This window comes from Haliotis rubra, unplaced genomic scaffold (assembly GCF_003918875.1).
Source record: "Haliotis rubra isolate DU_JTF1 unplaced genomic scaffold, ASM391887v1 Scf245, whole genome shotgun sequence".
Classification (NCBI taxonomy): Eukaryota; Metazoa; Mollusca; class Gastropoda; order Lepetellida; family Haliotidae; genus Haliotis; species Haliotis rubra.
The window spans coordinates 435,519-455,651 of record NW_025766503.1 but is presented as its reverse complement, the minus strand read 5'-3'; the positions used below and the strand labels follow the sequence as shown (position 1 = coordinate 455,651).

Sequence of the window (20,133 nt, the reverse complement as noted above, 5' to 3'; positions counted from 1 at the left end):
ACATGACACTTTACCTACACATTTTCACATGTTGGAATAGCTCTCAAAGCTGCCTATTTTTCACAGTTTAACATGTCTTGAAACTATTATTTTTCTACTTATTGGACATGAAATGACTTTTTCTCCTTCAACCTCACCTTTGATTTTCAAACTAATTTCACAAATGTTGGCTATTCTCTGGAAAATAAGTGAGTTAATTTGGAAAACTGTGAGTACCACGGGTGAATGTAGATTACAGAAGATCAGATAGGACTAACTAATCCACCTAATCCAGTTGGCCAAACTGATGGATCTTACTTTATGTTAATGCTGTTCATCTGTTTTATACATTGTTGCTCAATGTATTTTCTATTTTTTTAAGAACACAGATATCAAACAATAATTTGTTTCTTATTTGCATTAAAGAAATGTATTCTTGAAGAAAGAAACTTGCTGGCAGATCCATTATCCAGAGAACATAAAAATAATGCCCTTCAGAAACAAGAATGTCAAAGAAATGACATACATTCTGTCTATGCCCTCATGTCATCAACAACACAATGACCTTTTTACTCGCTTTGCATAACATGTTCCAGTATCGGAGACTAGGGCATGGAATATGTTGAGTACATAAAGACAACACGTCTATACAACACAATAATCACCATGGATTCATAACATGTACACAAAGGACTCCATATGCATGGATAGTGAAGACCTGAGGAAAACACAGTCAGAGCTCATACTTCAGCATTTCATATGACTTTTATAAGAACAATCTGACAGAGGCTGTAGTTATGGAATATATAATTGTTTTCAGTAGTGTGATAGGTCTGATCAACCCTAGAGGTCCTCCTTCCCTGCCATTGACTAATCCTGTCCTGCTCAGTGCCAGATGGAAGAAGTGACCTGGTCCTGACCTGGTCAGTTCAGTAAGACATCATCACTACACTGCATCAGTTTCTCTACATTTGCAACAAGATCACATATGCTGGACTGTATGTTTGGTTGATGTCTGACAGGATTAAATGGTCAGTAAACCATACCAATATTCAGTATTTTGTCTATTTCAATGTTATCAATATAGCAAGTTTTTTTAAACCAAACATTAGGAGGCTTTGAAGTACAGTAAACTATGTTTATAACAAACATGCTCATAACAAACTGTTATTTCAGTCTCTGCCAATATCTGTATGTTTTGTCACAATGCATATAATGAACTATGGTGATAATGAGCTAACATTTGAGGTCTGTTTAATTTTAACTGACTGACTGAGTTTTGGTTTTACGCCGCTTTTAGCAATATTCCAGCAACATCACGGCGGGGGACACCAGAAATGGGTTTCACACATTGTACCCATGTGGGGATTCGAACCTGGGTCTTCGGCGTGACGAGCCAAAGCTTTAACCACTAGGCTACCCCACTGCCCCCTGTTTAATTTTAACTATAGTTTACTGTTTGTAAAATACTTTTCAAGATACATAAAATCTCCACGCAGAATTTGGTTAACTTCTTTGCATGGTGAATAATTTCAGTTTATAATAGGAATCTTGAAGTGTTTATTAAAATATATATTCGAGGAATCTGATTTACCAGGTAAGAAAGGTGCTTGTCCACACTTTCTGTTGGCTAGGAGACCGAGGTGGGTTACACATTACAAAATGACCATGTTCTGTCAGTATATCATTAAACAGAAAACAAATATTCTTCACAATAAAACAAATCATAAAAATATCTGACAGTTTCTCCACAGCCTCATAAAATATCACACTGAACCATCAAAAAATCACTACAGTAATACCAATATCAGAAATAAAAGATTCATATTCTGAGTGATATGCTCTTAATGTGTTTCTCATATAAACATCTTTCTCATAATGAACTATTTTACCTGAAGAATTATATATCATGTCGAAAAATGAGAAAAACAGAAGGATATACAGAAAACAAATACCTTCATAGAAAGTACTTAACAGACAGTCAACATTCATTTCGTCTATTTCGGCTCAGGAGCTCACCTGAAATTTTTCTTGAATATCTCTACTCATCAGACATGCTCGACACTGGTCCAAGCATCACCCAGACAAACAGGTTCCTCATAAGGACCAGGCTACTACTGTCAGCCACAGCTCAAAAGAAATGTCAAAGGATATTTTCCCTGATCCACTGTAAGACATCTTCTGCTCCATACTCAAGTACCAACCAGGTTCTACAGTGACAATAAAAACTGGAGTATGTGACGGGGGAAAGTCAAAGCTGTGTAAAAATATGCAAAATAAATATCATATTGTATTCTGCATACCGTATCCTTGTTTGGAATCAATTGTGTTCACAATACACCCAAAACTGGCTAAGTAAAGGGCAACAATGAGTCTTGGCAATACAGCAGCTGTGGCAGCCATGTTAAAATCCAATTGGACGTCTGTGAGTCTACAGCTAGAGTCACAATCGATGGAATGCAAAATCTCAATTTCATAAGCTGTGCAAAAAATTGAAATCTTAAAGACAATGTGTTACAACATATGCTTATTGGATTTCCACTCTGGTGAGCTAAAACTATAACATATGTTATATTTGGGATTACACTTTCTTAGTAAAGTACAAATTCTAGTACTTTTTTTTAGTTGAGCCCCATCCGGGATTCGAACTCACACCCTCAGAGTCAGGCACCTAATCGCCAGCACACAAAGTCAGCCGCCTAACCCGCTCAGCTACCGCGACTTCCACAAAATGAAGGTCGGACAACTGGTAGTCTAGACTGCGGACTTTGTGTACTTCTCTGATAAGTGTGAATTGGCACAAAATACAGTGCATGTGTACCTCACTGGTCATAGAACAGCAATGCACAGTAAACACATTAACACAGAATAATTGTAGAAAAGCACACATCTGTAAACAACTGAGAGAGGACTGTGCTCAAAGTAGAGTTGCCAAGACTAGTTGTAATGTCTGTGTAAACAAGGTAATAAACTGCTACATAAATACATTTTGTACTTGCTTAAACAGGCACCTTTAGATACTGACAAATGGGGCAGAATGCAGAGGTGACCTTATCACCCTTGAAGATACGGGTCCCAGTAACCCATGCTTGTCAAAAGAGGCCACTAAAAGGATCAGGTGGTCAGGCTCACTGACTTGGTTGACACGTCATTAGTTCCCAATTGTGTAGATCAATGCTCATGATGTTGACCATTGGATTGTCTGGTTCAGACTCGATTATTTACAGACCGCCACCACATAGCTGGAATATTGCTGAGTGCGGCGTTAAACAACCAACCAACCAACCAATCATGTCATGATATTTCCGAGTCTAAAATTCTAGGGCTCCCTTTGGAAAAGAAATCAGGCAAAATTCAATTCCTCTGTGTACAATACACACCATTCCACACTGCTGTACTTTGTGAGAAAGAAAATACAGTCAATACCAGGCTTGGGCCTACAAGTTGATCAGGGGCATCCTATATAGGACAAACAAACAGACCAGAATGTTAATTTGTTAGGACAGCCAAAAGCCTTGTCACTATGTAATCACATATATACCCAAGTAATAAATCTAAACCCGACAACATTAGCCTTCTCTACACAGTAATGCTCAAGGTGTGAATCATGATCATATTCCAATGCCATCACAGGTGGGATTGTAAATGCCAAGTGTCTGGGTAAAAGGTCCATGAATTCTACAGGAGATGCTGAATGGACGGATGAGTACCACATACTACAGTGATGGATGATAACATGCTAAACTCACCTCCAAAACAGCCAGTATTAAACACATCAACAACATATGTCTCTCCCTGAATGTGTCATAACAGCACAAACAACAGTGGGTTTCCAAACACTGAACAACATCAGTGGATATTAGAAACAAGTATTATGTGAAGCTGTCTACACAACCATGTGGTACCTCTCACCCTATATGAGACCTGAAATACTAAAAGAATCAATGACAATGGTGGCTTGACTAAAACTTACTCTGAACCAAATCAGAGTACTCCTGCAATACATGGAGTTTTTAAATAAATCCTTGGTTTAATAACTTGCTGTCCATAATCTTGTGTGGGGCAAAAGATGTTCCATCTTTACACGTCTAAGATTTCCAAATTACAGCAAAAGGCACTGCTGAAAAAATTCACAAACTGTCTCCCTTTTTGACCTAGACAAATGATACATATTGAGTGACAAAATGCAGGACTTTGTTCCCATATAAACTATTACCAAATAAACAATCCAGTCACATTAGACCAATGTGACAAAAGAATAAGAGAGAATATAAAAAAAATATATCACATTCACTACTGTGGAAAAACAAAAAGTAAAAAAGTAAAACCACTGAAGAAATGTTGTTGTTAGCACTGACATTCAAATGATTCCTGCATATAAACTAAAACCTAATTGGAAAATGTAATGCTTAGAACAAAACATACTGTCATTACAAGGAGATACCAAAGTTCAGCTCCATTCATTTAGCCATTTGAGAGCCAAATAACACTTGGAGGCAATTTACAAACATGGTCAAAACATCACATGTTCTGAGTAATGCACACTTTATGATCAAAGCGTACACTACCAATCAAGGTTACATGTATTATATCATGGAAAACAGAATATATGTATTGAGTCCCACTACTAGCTACACAAATACCAAATTTCATTCCAAATTTGACACCCCCAAAAATCAGAATAAATAGTCATAAACCTTTTGAACAAATTAGGGTGTCATTCTCGGTGAGAACAAGCATATGAAGTGTCTGCCATGGAGGCCATTATTGATAAAGGACTGGATTCTAATGAACAAATTTGAGAGCGGTAATTAGTGGGAACAAGGAATGTGAAGTTTCAGTTTGCCTGGTCTAGTTGACTCTAAGGAGAAAATTGAGCTGAGGCATTTAAAGGGTTTTCAATATGGCTGCCATGGTCCCCATTTTGAAAACTAGAATGGAACCTTTTGAATAAATGTTGTAGTCATCATTAGCAGGGACAAACATGTGAAGTTTCAGGTTGATAGGTCAAGTGGTTTCTGAGGATGTTTAAATACACTGATGATAAGATGGACACTTTAAGTAAGTCATGTCATAAAAGGTCTAATCATATATATTTCCATGGGAATAATTACTATGGGAAACTCCATGAATGAGTAATGAACTTCCCTTTGACATCAAAGTCCAAAAATAATAACATGATATTTCTAATAATTCAACATCAAACTGAGAATCTGCTCCAAAATTGTGTACATGTAACGTGATGACCAGAGTATATGTACAGGTGATATAATGAAAGAGTTAGGCCAATGAAGTCTGATACATAATACATATTATGAAATAATGGTATACAATCACCAATGTGACAGTTCTCCACAAGTTCCCATGTATGTCATGGTACATTCCTCCTTCATACAGAGTATAGAAGTGGATCAGAGTAAACTGAAACATTGGTATGGGCTACATGAGACTTCGTGCTACTATACAAACCTCTCCTTCTATGTAGCCAACAAACATACCAAGTAGTTTGAAACTTTTCTCTACTTAAAAAGTTTGTAGCTTCACTTCCACTGAACATTTGTGTTTTGACCCTAGGGAATCTATACAAGAAGTCATTGTCTTTGATCTACTGTATGACTGGAAAAAACACAAATGAACAAACTTCTTTTGAGTGTTTGGACAGAGCAGCTCTTTTCTTCTTAGCTTGGCATCAACAAAAAAGCAGAATAGTAAATACAAGCATGTTTACAGACAGCAAGATGGTTTCAAGAAAAAATAACAACATTAAAACTCAACTTAAGTTTGAAACAAAGTAAGTTGTTGACATTACATATTGCAGCAGCATGAAAGCAAGCAAAACAACAAAAACACAAGCAGGTAGGTAATAACAATGCTGTCATCATTTCTTCCTCAACAAAGCCAATACACCACGGAGCTACTGCCACTATCATTAGACTGAGTTGGCGGGTTGCCAGGTCGTAAAGGAGAGCTATGAGGGTCTGTCAGTCATGCTAAGCATCACATATCTCAGTTACTTCAAATAAGAAAAGTCTTTGCATTACATGCACAAATGAGAGCAGGAGGAGTATACCTGACATGTGTAACCAACACAATGTCACATTCTAACAATTCCAATATGCCAATAATCACATTTACACACAAACAGAACATGTATAATACAAAGCCTAAAATCCAGGAAGTCTTGATGCATTGATCATATTTCAGAATACTTGATGACAGAGACATTAGTTCTCTCACATTAAAATTGAAGCCTACATATGATAGTGTTGATTAGCATGACAGGGCACATAGCATTCATCACAACTTAATACAATTGCTTTTATTCTTTATTCTTGTTAATGTTAGGTTAATGTTACAGACCTTTAGCCAATGTTTCTTCTACAATACCCCTCTGTGATCTGAGCACACCAAGATAGGTAAATGTTTCAGGTAAATTTTCCAATCAGCACTGAAACTTCTGGGAGAAAGATGAGTATATAAAATTCACAGAATTCCACTGATCCCTAGAAAACCCCTGGATAAAGCCATCAAACGTGTATCTTCACAAACTGAAAGATGATTGTTTTTATTGCATTGGTAATGTTATGGTTTCTGCCTTGTCTCATGATGCTACCTTTTGGTGCCATTCACTTCAGAAAAACATCACACAAATCAGATCAGATCTATCGCCATGCAATAACATAATGCAACTTTACATGACACTTTTACCAGCCTGAACATTCATAATTCTTGAAGGCAACCTCTCAGCAGACTGTAATTTGACCATTCCACAGTGTGCCTTTAACACCAGACACACTAACTAAAGGTGTCAATACACTTTGGTGCATCATGTTAGACAGACAGACAAGATATATGGACATGTATGTACTTATACTGCATTTATTGCAGTACATAGTGAATAAATAATCCACTGTTAAAGATAAACAATCTGATTTGCTAGCAATGCTCAATATGACTGTACAATATATCATAAATATTTCACACTTATACCCCAGTCTAGAAACACTGTTATAAAAGTACAGTAATTGCCTATATATCAACAAATGCCAAAATTATATAAATCTGTAAATGCCATTCAAAGACTTAGTATTAATCATGTTTGTGCAAATTATTGAAGCCTATATGGATGTTTTCAACAATTCCAGAAACCGTTTCCTTCCACTGCTGTATGTACTGTGTAAAGATACCGTCAGAGGAGAGCAGTGGAAGTCACTACTCGGGTCTTCAGTTGTAGCATTTCAACAAAACAAAATAAATCTTCTGTTACACATTTCATCCCCTTCAGATCTAGAATCATTAACATTTGTGCAATAAACAATAACATACAACTACTTTTTCCCAGCTAAAGTCTGCTGATCTGTAAGCCATATGTGATTCAATGTTTGACACAGTGCTTATATTTGCTCACTGTGGTAATCAAGTGTGCATTTATTAAATACAACAAAGTCATCAATAACCTTGGCAACTACTAGCTCTAGCATTGATATAACTCCATGCTGGGAAATCAGAACATTATCAATCAATACTCCAAATTATGATTCTGCAACAAAACAGGTGGAACATTTAACAAACAATCCATAATGTTGGTAAAAACAACCTGACTAGCATGACATCAACAAACATGCTTTCTTGTGACCAGGTAAGTACAGCTTAATGTACTCACATAACTATTCATGCTGGTATCACTATACAAGCCACATCGGCATCATTCTCTTTGGTCATCATGGTAAAACAAATAATGACAATTGTACCAAACTCTACTGTCAGGACCTTGTGGAATTATGTACCAAGCCTCCATATGAGTCACACGAAAACAGTTACCATTAAGGATACAGAGACAGACAAATATTTACTGACTGACTGTCTGAGTTTGGCTTTACGCCGCTTTTAGCAATACTCCAGCAACATCACGGAGGGGGACAACAGAAATGGGCTTCACACATTGTACCCATGTGGGGATTCGAACCCGGGTCTTTGGCGTGACGAGCCAACGCTTTACCCATTAGGCTACCCCACAGCCCCGACAAATATTTACAACTGGTCAGACTGATATTACATGCTACAAAAGTCTCATGTCTCGACACAAGCCTAATTTACATGGCAACTTCCATAACAAATGGTTTCATATAATCAGGGGTTTCACAACATAACCTGATGGTGCAGGGGTCTTCTGAGGGCAATCTGCAACCATGGTCAAAGGGAAATAACTCTGTAACCCTTGAATTCACATACAGTTTAGACAAAACCAAATGTTTTCCCATAGACTTCTTAGTAACATTATATATTTTTTAAATCACCCAGGCTGTCAACAGCCATTCCATGTACAGATTGGTACAGTCTGGCCTTTAACTACAATAAAAACACAAATTCCGGCTAACTTATCATGTCTATTTTCCAAGCACAGGAAGCTGAACACATCAACACCAGTTCCACACCAAATGTCACCTACTACATATCTGTATACACATTAAGCATAAGTCATGGTTACAAACATGACTGCATTACATACTTAAAATTGTGGTCATTTTTGATTACTGGATGGGTGTGCTTTTAAAAAACAAAAACATCTTACACTATTTCATCCAATCACAGCTGTCACATGTCTCTATCTGGCCTGATGTTCACACAATACACTGGCTCAGCAAGCAAGTGAAACTGATTTAGTGTAGTAGAACCTGTGTATATATATAGAGAGGCACACACCATTTAGTTTAGAAAGTCTCATCAGTGTGACCACCAATTGATGTATGTTGGTATCCTAATTCATCATTCCAGCTAGGCTTAGTCAAATAACCACAAATAGACATCATCAGACTTACAGATTATTTATCTAAATGCCTAAAATTTCAAACTGATCTCTCTGTGCATGTTCCTGGTTAAATTACAGCATATTGGAGTAAGAGGATGCACACAGATGCAACAACGGTGTCTGATATACATGATACTATAGTAAATATACAACAATGTATCGGTTTTACAAATTTGCTTATATCACAGAATGTACAAGTGCTGTCAGACATCATTTCATGTTACTACAAGTACTTTTCTACTAAAATACAAAGTAATATTTACACAAAAGACACTTGTCATACGTGTACCACCACTTCATTGCTTTGAGATCACAAAGATTACATTTTGTCAGATCATGCATATAATAACTTCTTGTGGCTAGATATATATAGAAAACATGCTCAATGTCAAACTTCACTTACATTTAGACATGCCATATTTCAGCACTCATACCAAATACATATGGAATGAAATGGAGAAACTGTTGGCATTTTAAATAAAAATAGTTGTTTGAATTCTTTAATAATTTAACATAAATATCAATACTCAAATTTTGTTATACACTGAATCATTACATAGCATCCACAATCAGATCAGTGTCTTCAGTTTGACAATATCCTTCAGATCAGGCACATTATCCACATTGATCTTCCTGGCCTTTAAATCCTGCAGCCTCTTCTCCAGGTCCTGCTTGTCCTTGCCCAGAGACCAGCACAGGCGAATGGACAGTTTGATGAGGGCAATACTGGGTTCATCCACCACTGGGTCGCTGGTGCTCCTAAGTGCAACCTCTGCATACTTCTGAGCCTTGTTCAATTTCTCTATTGCATGGTAACACACGACCAAGGCATGCAGAAGGGAGACAACTCTTAAATGACCACCACCATACAGTTTTTCACACACAGGCAGACATTTCTCAAACAGAGAAATTGCTTCCAGGTATTGTTCACTGCATAACAGTGAGTATCCTTCTTTTGCATCATTAAGGTAGAAGAAGGCTGCCAATTCATTTGAGTATCGTAACTCATATACAGAAAATACATGGCTCAGATATTGTTCAAATGCCCTGCTCCGATGTGCGATGGTTTCACTGGTAAAATTACCAACTAACAGCTTCCTAGGAAAAGAGACATCGTCCATAATGTGGGGGTGCTTTTTTTTCAGGTTTGTGTTGAGTTTCTCAAAGTCTGAATACCTACGGTCAACTGTGGTTGGCAACTTTTCCACACCAGAACTGCTGGATACCAGGATTGTGTACAACTGAAAGAATACAAAAGAAATCATCTTTAATAACATGGTTATGAGTCCTCAAGGACGTGCAAAAACATTCCTTACCACTATGATTCATAGAGTGAGCATGGTTTTACACCGCTTTTAGCAATATTCTAGCAATATCACAGCGGGGGACACCAGAAATGGACTTCACACATCATGCCCATGTGGGGAATCAAACCCAGGTCTTCGGCGTGATGAGCGAACACCTTAACCACGAGGCTACCCCACCGCCCCATGACTCATAGATAAACATCTCAACAAACTATATTTTCTTGAGTCACATTAGTTAGATTGTTCAATTTCCAAGGCAGTGTTAAATCACGCATTCAAGAAGTATCATTATATACATGTATCAATATATTTTTACACTCCTACTCTTTGGGAACACTGTGTGACACATCCCCTCTACACAGACACAGAGTTATCACACAGAACTTGCTTATGTGGCATTTAACACAGCAGTACTGGTATCTCAGCTCAATGATGAATCCAAACACTTACAACATAGCTGGATCTTTGATCTTTAATAACCTCTGCAGATGTCACTTCAAATGCAACATGGACTGTTCCTGGTGGATCAACATTGAGTGCCAGAAAATGTGGGGACTGAGTATCTGTGAGGAGACAAACAGTAAATAGTGATACTAACAAATAAGGTCAGAATTATCAACACCTAGAAACTATTCATCTTTTATTGCATGCAAAGGTGATGACATGTCAACACAGCATATTCAAATAGCAATTCAGAACTTTCATGAAATTCAAGATACATGTGTTCTAATAATCTTGTGCATTGTTTAAAGTTCCTTCAAACATCCAGCTGCTTTCCTGTGGAACTCTCTTCCTACAGACATTAAATCTGCTCCAACTGTCTCAAGTTTTAAATCTCACCTAAAGACATTCCTCTTTCTTCACTTCTACTGAGCATGGCCAAGTGTTGCGGAATCAAGCGAATTACAGATGACCTATATTATCATTATTATTACTATCCATAAAATAGTTATTCACTGTTTAAGCAAACACTTAGGTTTTACTAATACTTCAAGTAATTTCAAACTGGAAAACATGTCTCAAATTGGAATATATTCAACCAAAATAAACATTTTAATCGTGATTTTTCCCATTACCACATTGAAGAAAGGGCCATCCACAAAATAAGAAAATATATTGGCATGAGGTTTGATATTGCCAACGAGTTCAAGAAATGTTTCAATAGAAAGTGACAAAAAATATGGGTGGACTCTTATCAGATGCTGTTTGTTAAAATAATTTCTAACTGTCACAGTCTGATCATGTTGACAGGAACGCCTGCTGCTTGTATGATCTGGGACCTGTGATGATGTTTATGTTCTACTCTGATGGCAGGTCACTTCAGGGGAACCCTGATTGAATGTTGAAAGCCTCATCAGAATGAGGGGCATGTGGGTTCTTAAGAAAATCAGATATCAGTTTTCTGTTTGCCTTATTTTTTTAATTATCTCAATTCTAAAAATGTTATCATTCAAACACTCCCTGATCACAATCATTTCCAAAATACAGAAATATCCTTATATCGAGGGCATGGCTATTGATCTTCATATGGGGACCAAAAGATCTAACCAGACCACTGATATGCCTTTACTTCAATATTAATTTATCATCAAAATTTTTAAGTGTACTGCAGTAATGTATGTTTCTTCATCAACACTGCCAATTTAAATTACTTAGTTGACAGTTATTTCATAGTGCTCACCTTAGTACCATATAAAAACAAGCATTGGCAACATATGCAAGGCTAGATTTATACTACAAATCCAAAACACAACGCAAAAAAACATCAAAACAGTCAAATGTAATTTGACATCCTGATTTAAATCAAACAAAAGATATGCAAAGTCTGTATTGATCAGCCGAGCTTTCCTTAAAAACATTAAAACCTTAATAACATGACCTATCACAGAATCTGGAAATCATTTCTAATCGTGAATTCGTGGTTGATTACCATAGGTAGGTGTTGTAGCGTTGTTCGACTCATCATCAGGTATCGTCAAATCAAGAGTACCCGTGATGTTCACTGAAAAAGGATCTCGATCGTCGTCGTCTGCAAGCACAGAATCTTGATCCTGTTCTCGATTTGCACGATCTGTGAAAGCTTTTTCTCTGTTTCTTTGGCCAAACTTCTTCAGAAATGACATGCTGGCATGCTCAAAATTCCAACATTCTTGAAATCAAACAATAATCAGCTGTTATTATTTTCACTCTACGCTCTAGAGCTTGATGACACTGGACTTGTCAATAACGAACCTAAACTTCCGGTCGGTCCGCAGAAATATAGGGACCGTTCCGTTCCCATTTAGCTGCCTTTGGATAATAATAGTTGCCCAAAAATATACCAACGTGTACATCATTTATCTAACATCGTTAAATAGAGATTTAATATCTATCCATTTTCTTTCACTTACATGTTCTCGCGTCATCAGTGGTATAATTTTCTCCAATCAAATTTTCAGAACGTTCCCTCCCTTCAAAATGGCTACGCTTGTAGAGGATAGTGCGTCCCTCGTTGATAAACACAGACTGGAAGGTATTTTAAAAGCGTTACACGATCAAAGGACTGCATCTAGATTTTGCGATGTATTGCTACGTGTTTGCGGGGAGGAAATATTTGCCCATTCTAACGTTTTGGCTGCAGCAAGTCCATATTTTGGATCTTTTCTGGGACAGGGACAAGACCTGCCGCGTGCATTTTCTCAAAAAACACCTCAGGTAATTGAAATCCACATAGATGGCAGTGATGGAGACAGTGGATATGGAGAAGCTGTTCGAAAAGTGGTTGACTTTATGTACACAAGCAACATCTGTCTTAACTTACGAATCCTCACGCAGGTCCTCGAGATATCGAAGATTATGCAGATGGAACCACTGACAAACTTCTGTGAGCATTTCCAAAGTGGATTTAGGGGGCACAAGGTAATTCCTGCTAATGATGCAAGTTTCAAATATTCCAAAGTTGATGTTGGGACCTGTACTATTGCAAACAATGTTAATGATATCAAAACTGAAATAAAAGATGCAACGATATTGCAACCAGAAAATGCAGAAAAGTCAAGTGAAATCAAAGTTGAACGTGGCATGAAACAGGCAAAGAAACGAGGAAGAGGAAGACCAAGAAAAAGTAAAAAAGAAGAGGAATCAGATGATGACTTTTCTGCCTTCATTAGTCTCATGGCTGAGGAAGAGAATGCAGAAAAAGAGAGAGTTGGTCAAACTGATACCGATCACAACAATGAAGAAAACAATGAAGGTGTAGAAGAAGATATGGATGATGATGAAGGCAAGAATGAAAATGAAAACAGTCTGAGTACAATGAGAACCCGTGGAAAAAGGCCAATTACATCATACCTTACATCTACTAGGTCTAGTGCTCGTCTGAGAAATAGTCGAGGTCCTCGATTCAGATCTGATTTTATCATGCATCCACTGAAGAGGGCACGCAGAAGTGTGAATAAGGTTATCAAGACTGAAAAAGAATCAAAGAACTGTGAAAACAAAGGTGCTGAGGAAAATGAAGATAGTGAGGACAAGAAGGAAGATGATGCTAATTTCATGCCAAAAGGGAGAAATTATACATGTGACAAATGTGATTTTAAAGCCAAACGTGTAAAAGTCCTGGCTGAACACAAGAAGAAACATCTTCATGCTGAGAACATCTGTAGTTTTTGTGACTACAAGGCAGAATCAGAAACTGATTTTAAAGCACATTTAGTTAAACATGACGGTCCAACACCATACTTTTGCAAGTTTTGTGATATCAAATTTAAAAGCAGAACCCAGTTGAATACTCACCTACCAAAACACAGAGAGGACAAACCATTTGTGTGTAATTTGTGTGCTGCAGGGTTCAAGTGGAAACATGCCTTAAAAAACCACATGATCACCCACAGTGTGACAAAGGATCACTTATGTGATATTTGTGGATTTGCTACAGCACATAAGAGTCAACTAAAAGCTCACAGATTGATCCATACAGGAGAGACGTTTAAGTGTGACTTTGAAGGATGTGGCTTTGAAGCAACAAAGCGACAGAATTTGAAATACCACATGCTTACTCACACTCATGAAAAACCCCACCAATGTGAAATATGTGGTCACAGCTTTTCTCTGATAAAGAACATGAAGAGGCATATGCTATTACATTCAGATGACCGACCACACAGCTGTGAACAGTGCAATTTCTCAACAACACGCTATGATAAACTCAAGGAACATATGTTGAAGCAGCACAGTGTTGGAGATCCCCCTACCAAGAAACACAGGATATCTGACTACCATGAAGATGAGAATGCTGTTGTAGCAGGTGCTGATATAATGACTCAGGCAACACTTCAGACAGTGGCTAACATAGCTGCAGTGTGTGCAGATGAGAACCAAGGAGAGACACAAATATTCTCCACTGTTGACGGAGTGCCCATTGTAGCAAGGGTCCAGTATGCAGAAATCAACAGTCAAGGGGTTATACAATATGTAGCACAAGTGGAGTAGCCTTTGCTATACAACAGTGATTAGATTGATGTACAAAGCATGCAGAAAGTGCTTCAGTGAAACTACAGACGTTGTTATTGATACTTATGAAATTCATGACATTCTGATTCTTGTCATTCTAGAATGTCAAAAGTCCACTTACCATGCTTGGTTGCCTTTTGAGTCTTTGAGTGACAATTATGATAATTCTAGGTTTTTAGTAAATATATTGGTAGTAAATCATTGTTATTAGCAATGTAGCCTCCATCATGTCCATACAGCATTGCTAAGTCAAAGCTGAACCCCAAGTGTCGTGTAGAAAACAAATATACTTGATAGTATTTTGTGGGCATTTTTAATTCATAACAAGACAAACTTTGCATCCATTTTACATAATAGGCTTTGTTGCTTTTGTTTGGTAAAAATACCAAGATGCATTAAGCAAATTAAGAACAATGGAATAAAAACTCAGTTTGTGCATTGTGATTTTAGAAAAAAACATCCCAGAAACCATAACATCTAGAAGAAAATGTTTTCAATGAGATGCAATTTATCTTATCTGTTTTCTCTTGCCAACTGTGGCAATACCCCTTCTGTTATACATGGAAGTAAGTGTATCTGGCTTAGATTTTACATTTACTCTATTATCCATATTAAGAACCTCCTGGAAAACTAAGTAAGTGTCCCCTCTGCCAAGTTTCCAGGTTGCTTATTACAATGAATGTGGTATATACAAATCTTTGTGAAACTAGGTGAAGTGAAATGGGGTTTAACATCGTACTTAAGAATATTTGCATAAGCCACTTTTTAAGGGAGACATTATTTCAGTGCTTCTATAGACAAGACAAAACTCAAAGGCCAAACTAAATATACAGAAAATCTGCTATCATGTACAGCAGGTACTGTTTGTAAGAGCTTATACCCAACCACAGCCCACATAGAGATTGTAACTAAAGTACTGTCACATTTATATCTACAATTTATGTAGTTAATATCTTGGAAGTGTGAAATATCTGTTAAACTAAGTTCGGCCTAACTTCAGAGTCTCAGTGGTAGGGAGATAGGAAACGTAAAAAAAGGACTTTACTGAGGAGAGATTAGTGCAGAAGTGAGCAATGCAGTTTTTTTCTAAGTCCAAAGCAACTTATTTAGAACAGACCATGTCTTTATGCAAATTAGTGTGTGATGATATTGTATTACAAATAGCTCATTATAAATGATAGCTGATGTAAAACATAACAACTTTAATACTGAAACTAATAAGGATGTAGCTACCATGGAGTCTCACTATCACTATAAAAAGAAACAGGTAGGAGGGGTTGTCTCAAAAGCAAAACCAGGACGGGTGTCGCAGACGGTGGTTGGGGTCGGGCTCGGAGATAGAGATATCAGCTAAGATAACATAATCCTACAGGGGAATAAAACTGGGGAAGTAAACGGCATGTCATAACAGTTTACAAATAATATCCAAGGGTGGTCATGCCACCTATATATTTTGAGACATTTAATACGATGGCTGATTTAAGCTTTTCTATGGGTATCATACTCTTTTGCACATCTCAACATAAACCTTATGAAAGAAAGACACGTAAGATGTTATTGCTAATCAATAGATGAGACATATTCAATACACATGAAAAAGCATAAAACATCTGTGAGGTGACCCCTTGTGCCTGTTTGCAGCACATGCATTTCATGCCAGGTGAGTTGACGGTCTTTCATCATATTTGGCTGAGCGACCTAATTGCCATCTATAGTCTTATCTATTGTTTTCAGCAGCTATTTGTATTTTTGTTTTTCCCGATTTTACGAGTAAACATGCTCTTCTGGATATCTTATTACGCATCACACTGAATGCCCAGTTAGGCCGATGTGGGTTATTTCGACATATGCCATTTGCAGTTTTCTAAATTTTAGCAATACAGAGTAACAGTCTAAAAACAGTTTATTGTCCTTTTTCAACTGTACTTTATTTTAGATTCAGGTGTCTGTAAGCATATTTATTGGATAAGTGTTCTTTAGTTATAATTATGATTTTTATTCATATGAAATGGTGTATATCAATTATCATTCAATTGGTTCTCGCTAATTACTCACAGCAGATAACATGATGCATATCTCATGGGGAGATGTAAAGATGTTACTTACATTGATTAATCAAACATTTGCTACTCCCATGAACCTGTTGAATTCAAACTGTTATTAAGATACTTAGAAACTCACTTTAAGTTTTTAAATAGTTTCTTAAGACAAACCATTTTTTATTGTGATGTTTGCGAATATGCTGTATATCATAATATATTCTCAGAAATTTGCCAAAATGTTTATATTGACTTAGTGATAGCTAAATGGTAGCTCATTCTGTGCAGGATTAAACTGGGCCCTTGTTTCTGAAACTCCATTCCTTTTCCTGCATATGGCTAGGGTAAAATGATGTCATGCTAGAATCATAGAACCCGTATCTGGTCTAGACAGCTTCCATATTTTAATATATTCCATTGCTGATGTAAATAGTTATAGACATATGCTGGACTATGTGTAATGGTACACAGTGGTACAGTGGCCATCCAATAGGTATGCTTGTGATTACAATGTTAAAAGTGTTAGTGATGTAATTTAATTGTTTATCCTCATGGGGTCTTCTTGTTCATCCTCTTCCAAATCCTAAAGCCTGTGCTGTATGTACATGCTGTGTTCATATTCACATAACGTGATGTGAAATGAAGACTTTCTGCCAGGTTGTTTGTAAGAGACATGCACAGCTTGAACTCATACACGTTTCTGTGAGTATTTGTAAATTTGTAAGGAACTGTAACTTAGACACTGTTTGCAGAACAGCAATGTTTCTGCTCAGCACTGGCTGGAGAGTTGCTAAACTGAATACTAGATGATGGAGCCTTACCAGCTAAATCAGAATATTTGTCTTTATATAATTAATGCATGCCCCTGTCAACTTGATTTTTTTTAATTAATTAGAATTCTTGTGAACATCAATTATATTCAATCAAATAGTCGCATCCCAGTGTTCAGCAACACAAGTTATGTAACCAGTTGCTTGTTCGTTATCATGGTTATTATCTACTTTCTTAGAATGCACAATTGGGCAATAATTTTGGAAGTATCCAAGCAGTCATGGTAACTACAGTGTCTCCTAGCTGTGTACTTTCTGCTTTTTTAGCAGTTTCCTGCAAGGCATATGTTGATGCTGTTATAGAATATGATTTTTCTTTCCGTTTACAAATGTGTATATTGAAAAGTTTGTGTTCTCCCTCAGTTCATGTCTGGCTTTATGTGTCTTTGCTTCTGGCACTGAGTGTGTGTGTTTGTAGACAGGTCTCAGTATTGTAGGTATTGTTCCAAGATGTAATTATTACTGTAATATATGACAAGGGTCATCATTGTTCATTTCATGTTCAGTTGAATTTCATTCTTTTGAATTGTACAGGACGTATGTATTGTTTGAAACAGTATACCTGTTCTTGTTTTGCCATGTATTTGTGAGAAGTTAATTTTACTATCAAGTTGTTATTTGAAGGACATTCTATGAAATCAATAAACTTTCATTGTTTCTCTCAGCTGAGAAGCTGTACAAGACAAGGATAATATAGGAGGATGTTTATCATTGTGCAAGAACAAAATATCTTTCCTGCCGTCATTGTCTAATTTCATTTGTGTTACTTCTAAAAATAAATGGAATGATATAAGTCAAACAAGAGTTTGATCAATGGGATAATGTTGACATTGCAGACGTGGCTGAGAGAAACACTGATTTTACAGGATGTTGTGTTTTTCTTCTGGGTTTATTTTTGTGTGGAAAATTACCTTTGGATTTGATGAAGAGGATATAGTTACTCTTTAGTTCTTTATTATAGTATTAGGCTCCGTCTGTCCGTACGTATGTACGGATTGGAATATCTTAAGAACCGTTGACTACATTCTTTTCATATTTTGGTACCTAGGTTCAACACAGTATAAGAAAGGTCCCAGTCAGGTTTGGTGACCTTAACCTTAATTTCAAGGTCACAAGGGGACTTTAACATTTTACTCTTGTCAGAGAGATATCTCAAGAACCGTTCACTAGATTTTCTTCATATTCAAACCAAGTTTTATCTAGGGAAGGCGCAGGGCCCAGTCGATTTTGGTAACATTCACATAATTTTCAAGGTCATGGTGACACTTTGAAGATTTCAGCATATTAACCTGCATGTTATGCTTGTCAGCGAGATACCTCAAGAACCATTCACTGGATTGTCTTCATATTTGACACCAAGCTTCATCCAGGGAAGGCGCATAGCCCAGTCGATTTTGGTGACCTTCACTTAATTTTCAAGGTCACAGCGACACTTTGAAGATTTCAATATGTTAACCTGCATGTTAAGATGGTCAGCGAGATATCTCAAGAACCATTCGCTGGACTTTCTTCATATTTGACAACAAGCTTCATCTAGGGAAAGTGCAAGACACAGTCGATTTTGGTGACCTTCACTTAATTTTCAAGGTCACAAAGACACACTTTGAAGATTTCAGCATGTTAAATTGCATGTTATGATAGTCAGCAGGATATCGCAAAGACCCTTCTCTGGATTTTTTTCATATTTGACACCAAGCTTCATCTAATGAAGGCGAAGGGCCCAGTTAATTTTGGTGACCATCATATAATTTTCAAGGTCACTGCGACACTTTTCAAGATTTCAGTGTGTTAACCTGAATTCACTGGATTTTCTTTCCTTGAATGTTTTTCAATAAGCAATTTCTTTAGTACCATTTTTGCATATTTCATACACTATGACATTCATGTCAAGGTCAAAGTCAGTCTTGAAAATATTTGTGTTTGAACAACTAAAGAGCAAGATTTCAAGAGAGGTTGACTGGTCATGTTTTTGCTGACATTTAACTTCATCTTAAACTTTCATTACTTTTTAAATTGATTTGATAATTTGCGGCGGGGGATTATGTCACCTTAGTGACAATGCTTGTTTTGAATACACAAAAAGGCCACTCCTTTTACGTTTGTACCCATCAAGATTTGGGTACAAGCAGCCCATGCTGTTCGTATCAGGCGCACTGACTTGGTTGAGGCATGTCATGATACCCCAATTGTGTGGATCAATGCTATTGAAGGGCAGTGGTTGAACATGTTTAAGTGTTTGCTTGTTACGCTGGTGACCGGGATTCGATTCCCCACATGAGTGCGATGTCTGAAGCCCATTTCTGGTGTTTCCCGTCGTGATATTGCTGGAATGTTGCAGATAGCTCACTCACTGACAATGCTTTTGATGTCAATCACTGGAATGTCTGGTCCACAGTGGATTGTTTACTAAGCACTGTCATGTAGCCTGAAAATGGCTGATTTCAGTGTTAAACAAGTGAACATACAATAACATGTTTGTATGATATGGTGACTGGTTCTGCTTTGTTAAACCCAGGAATCTTAAGCTGTTGCAAGTAGGGATGTCTCATAGTGAGTGAGTATTGCTTTACGCCACTTTTAGCAATATCACAGCGGGGGACACCAGAAATGGGCTTCACACATTGTGCCCATGTGGGAAATCGAACCCGGGTCTATGGCGTGACAAGCGAACGCTTTAA

The 20,133-nt window shown here is 37.2% G+C and overlaps 2 protein-coding genes across 2 annotated transcripts; one reads left to right on the top strand and one right to left on the bottom strand.

The window, feature by feature from the left end:
* Nucleotides 1–7,898: 7,898 nt before the first annotated feature.
* LOC124279035 (sorting nexin-21-like) lies at nt 7,899–12,332 on the bottom strand. Its single transcript, XM_046714832.1, has 3 exons — nt 12,026–12,332; nt 10,546–10,658; nt 7,899–10,029 (listed from the first exon to the last, which is right to left on the bottom strand). Exons 1-3 carry the CDS (start codon nt 12,216–12,218, stop codon nt 9,358–9,360), a joined length of 978 nt encoding a protein of 325 aa, XP_046570788.1. The 5' UTR covers nt 12,219–12,332; the 3' UTR covers nt 7,899–9,357.
* Nucleotides 12,333–12,551: 219 nt separating this feature from the next.
* LOC124279034 (zinc finger and BTB domain-containing protein 49-like) lies at nt 12,552–14,862 on the top strand. The gene has a single exon (XM_046714831.1). It carries the CDS (start codon nt 12,553–12,555, stop codon nt 14,563–14,565), a length of 2,013 nt encoding a protein of 670 aa, XP_046570787.1. The 5' UTR covers nt 12,552; the 3' UTR covers nt 14,566–14,862.
* The last annotated feature ends 5,271 nt before the right edge of the window (nt 14,863–20,133 follow it).

Bases quoted from the DNA above. Each gene is read 5' to 3' on its own strand.
- LOC124279035 (XM_046714832.1), bottom strand. From the start codon at position 12,218: ATGTCATTTCTGAAGAAGTTTGGCCAAAGAAACAGAGAAAAAGCTTTC. The intron at 10,659-12,025 runs GTAATCAACCAC...GTCTCCTCACAG, and splicing joins CGCTACAACACCTACCTATG to ATACTCAGTCCCCACATTTT. The intron at 10,030-10,545 runs GTAAGTGTTTGG...GTATTCTTTCAG, and splicing joins ATCAAAGATCCAGCTATGTT to TTGTACACAATCCTGGTATC.
- LOC124279034 (XM_046714831.1), top strand. From the start codon at position 12,553: ATGGCTACGCTTGTAGAGGATAGTGCGTCCCTCGTTGATAAACACAGA.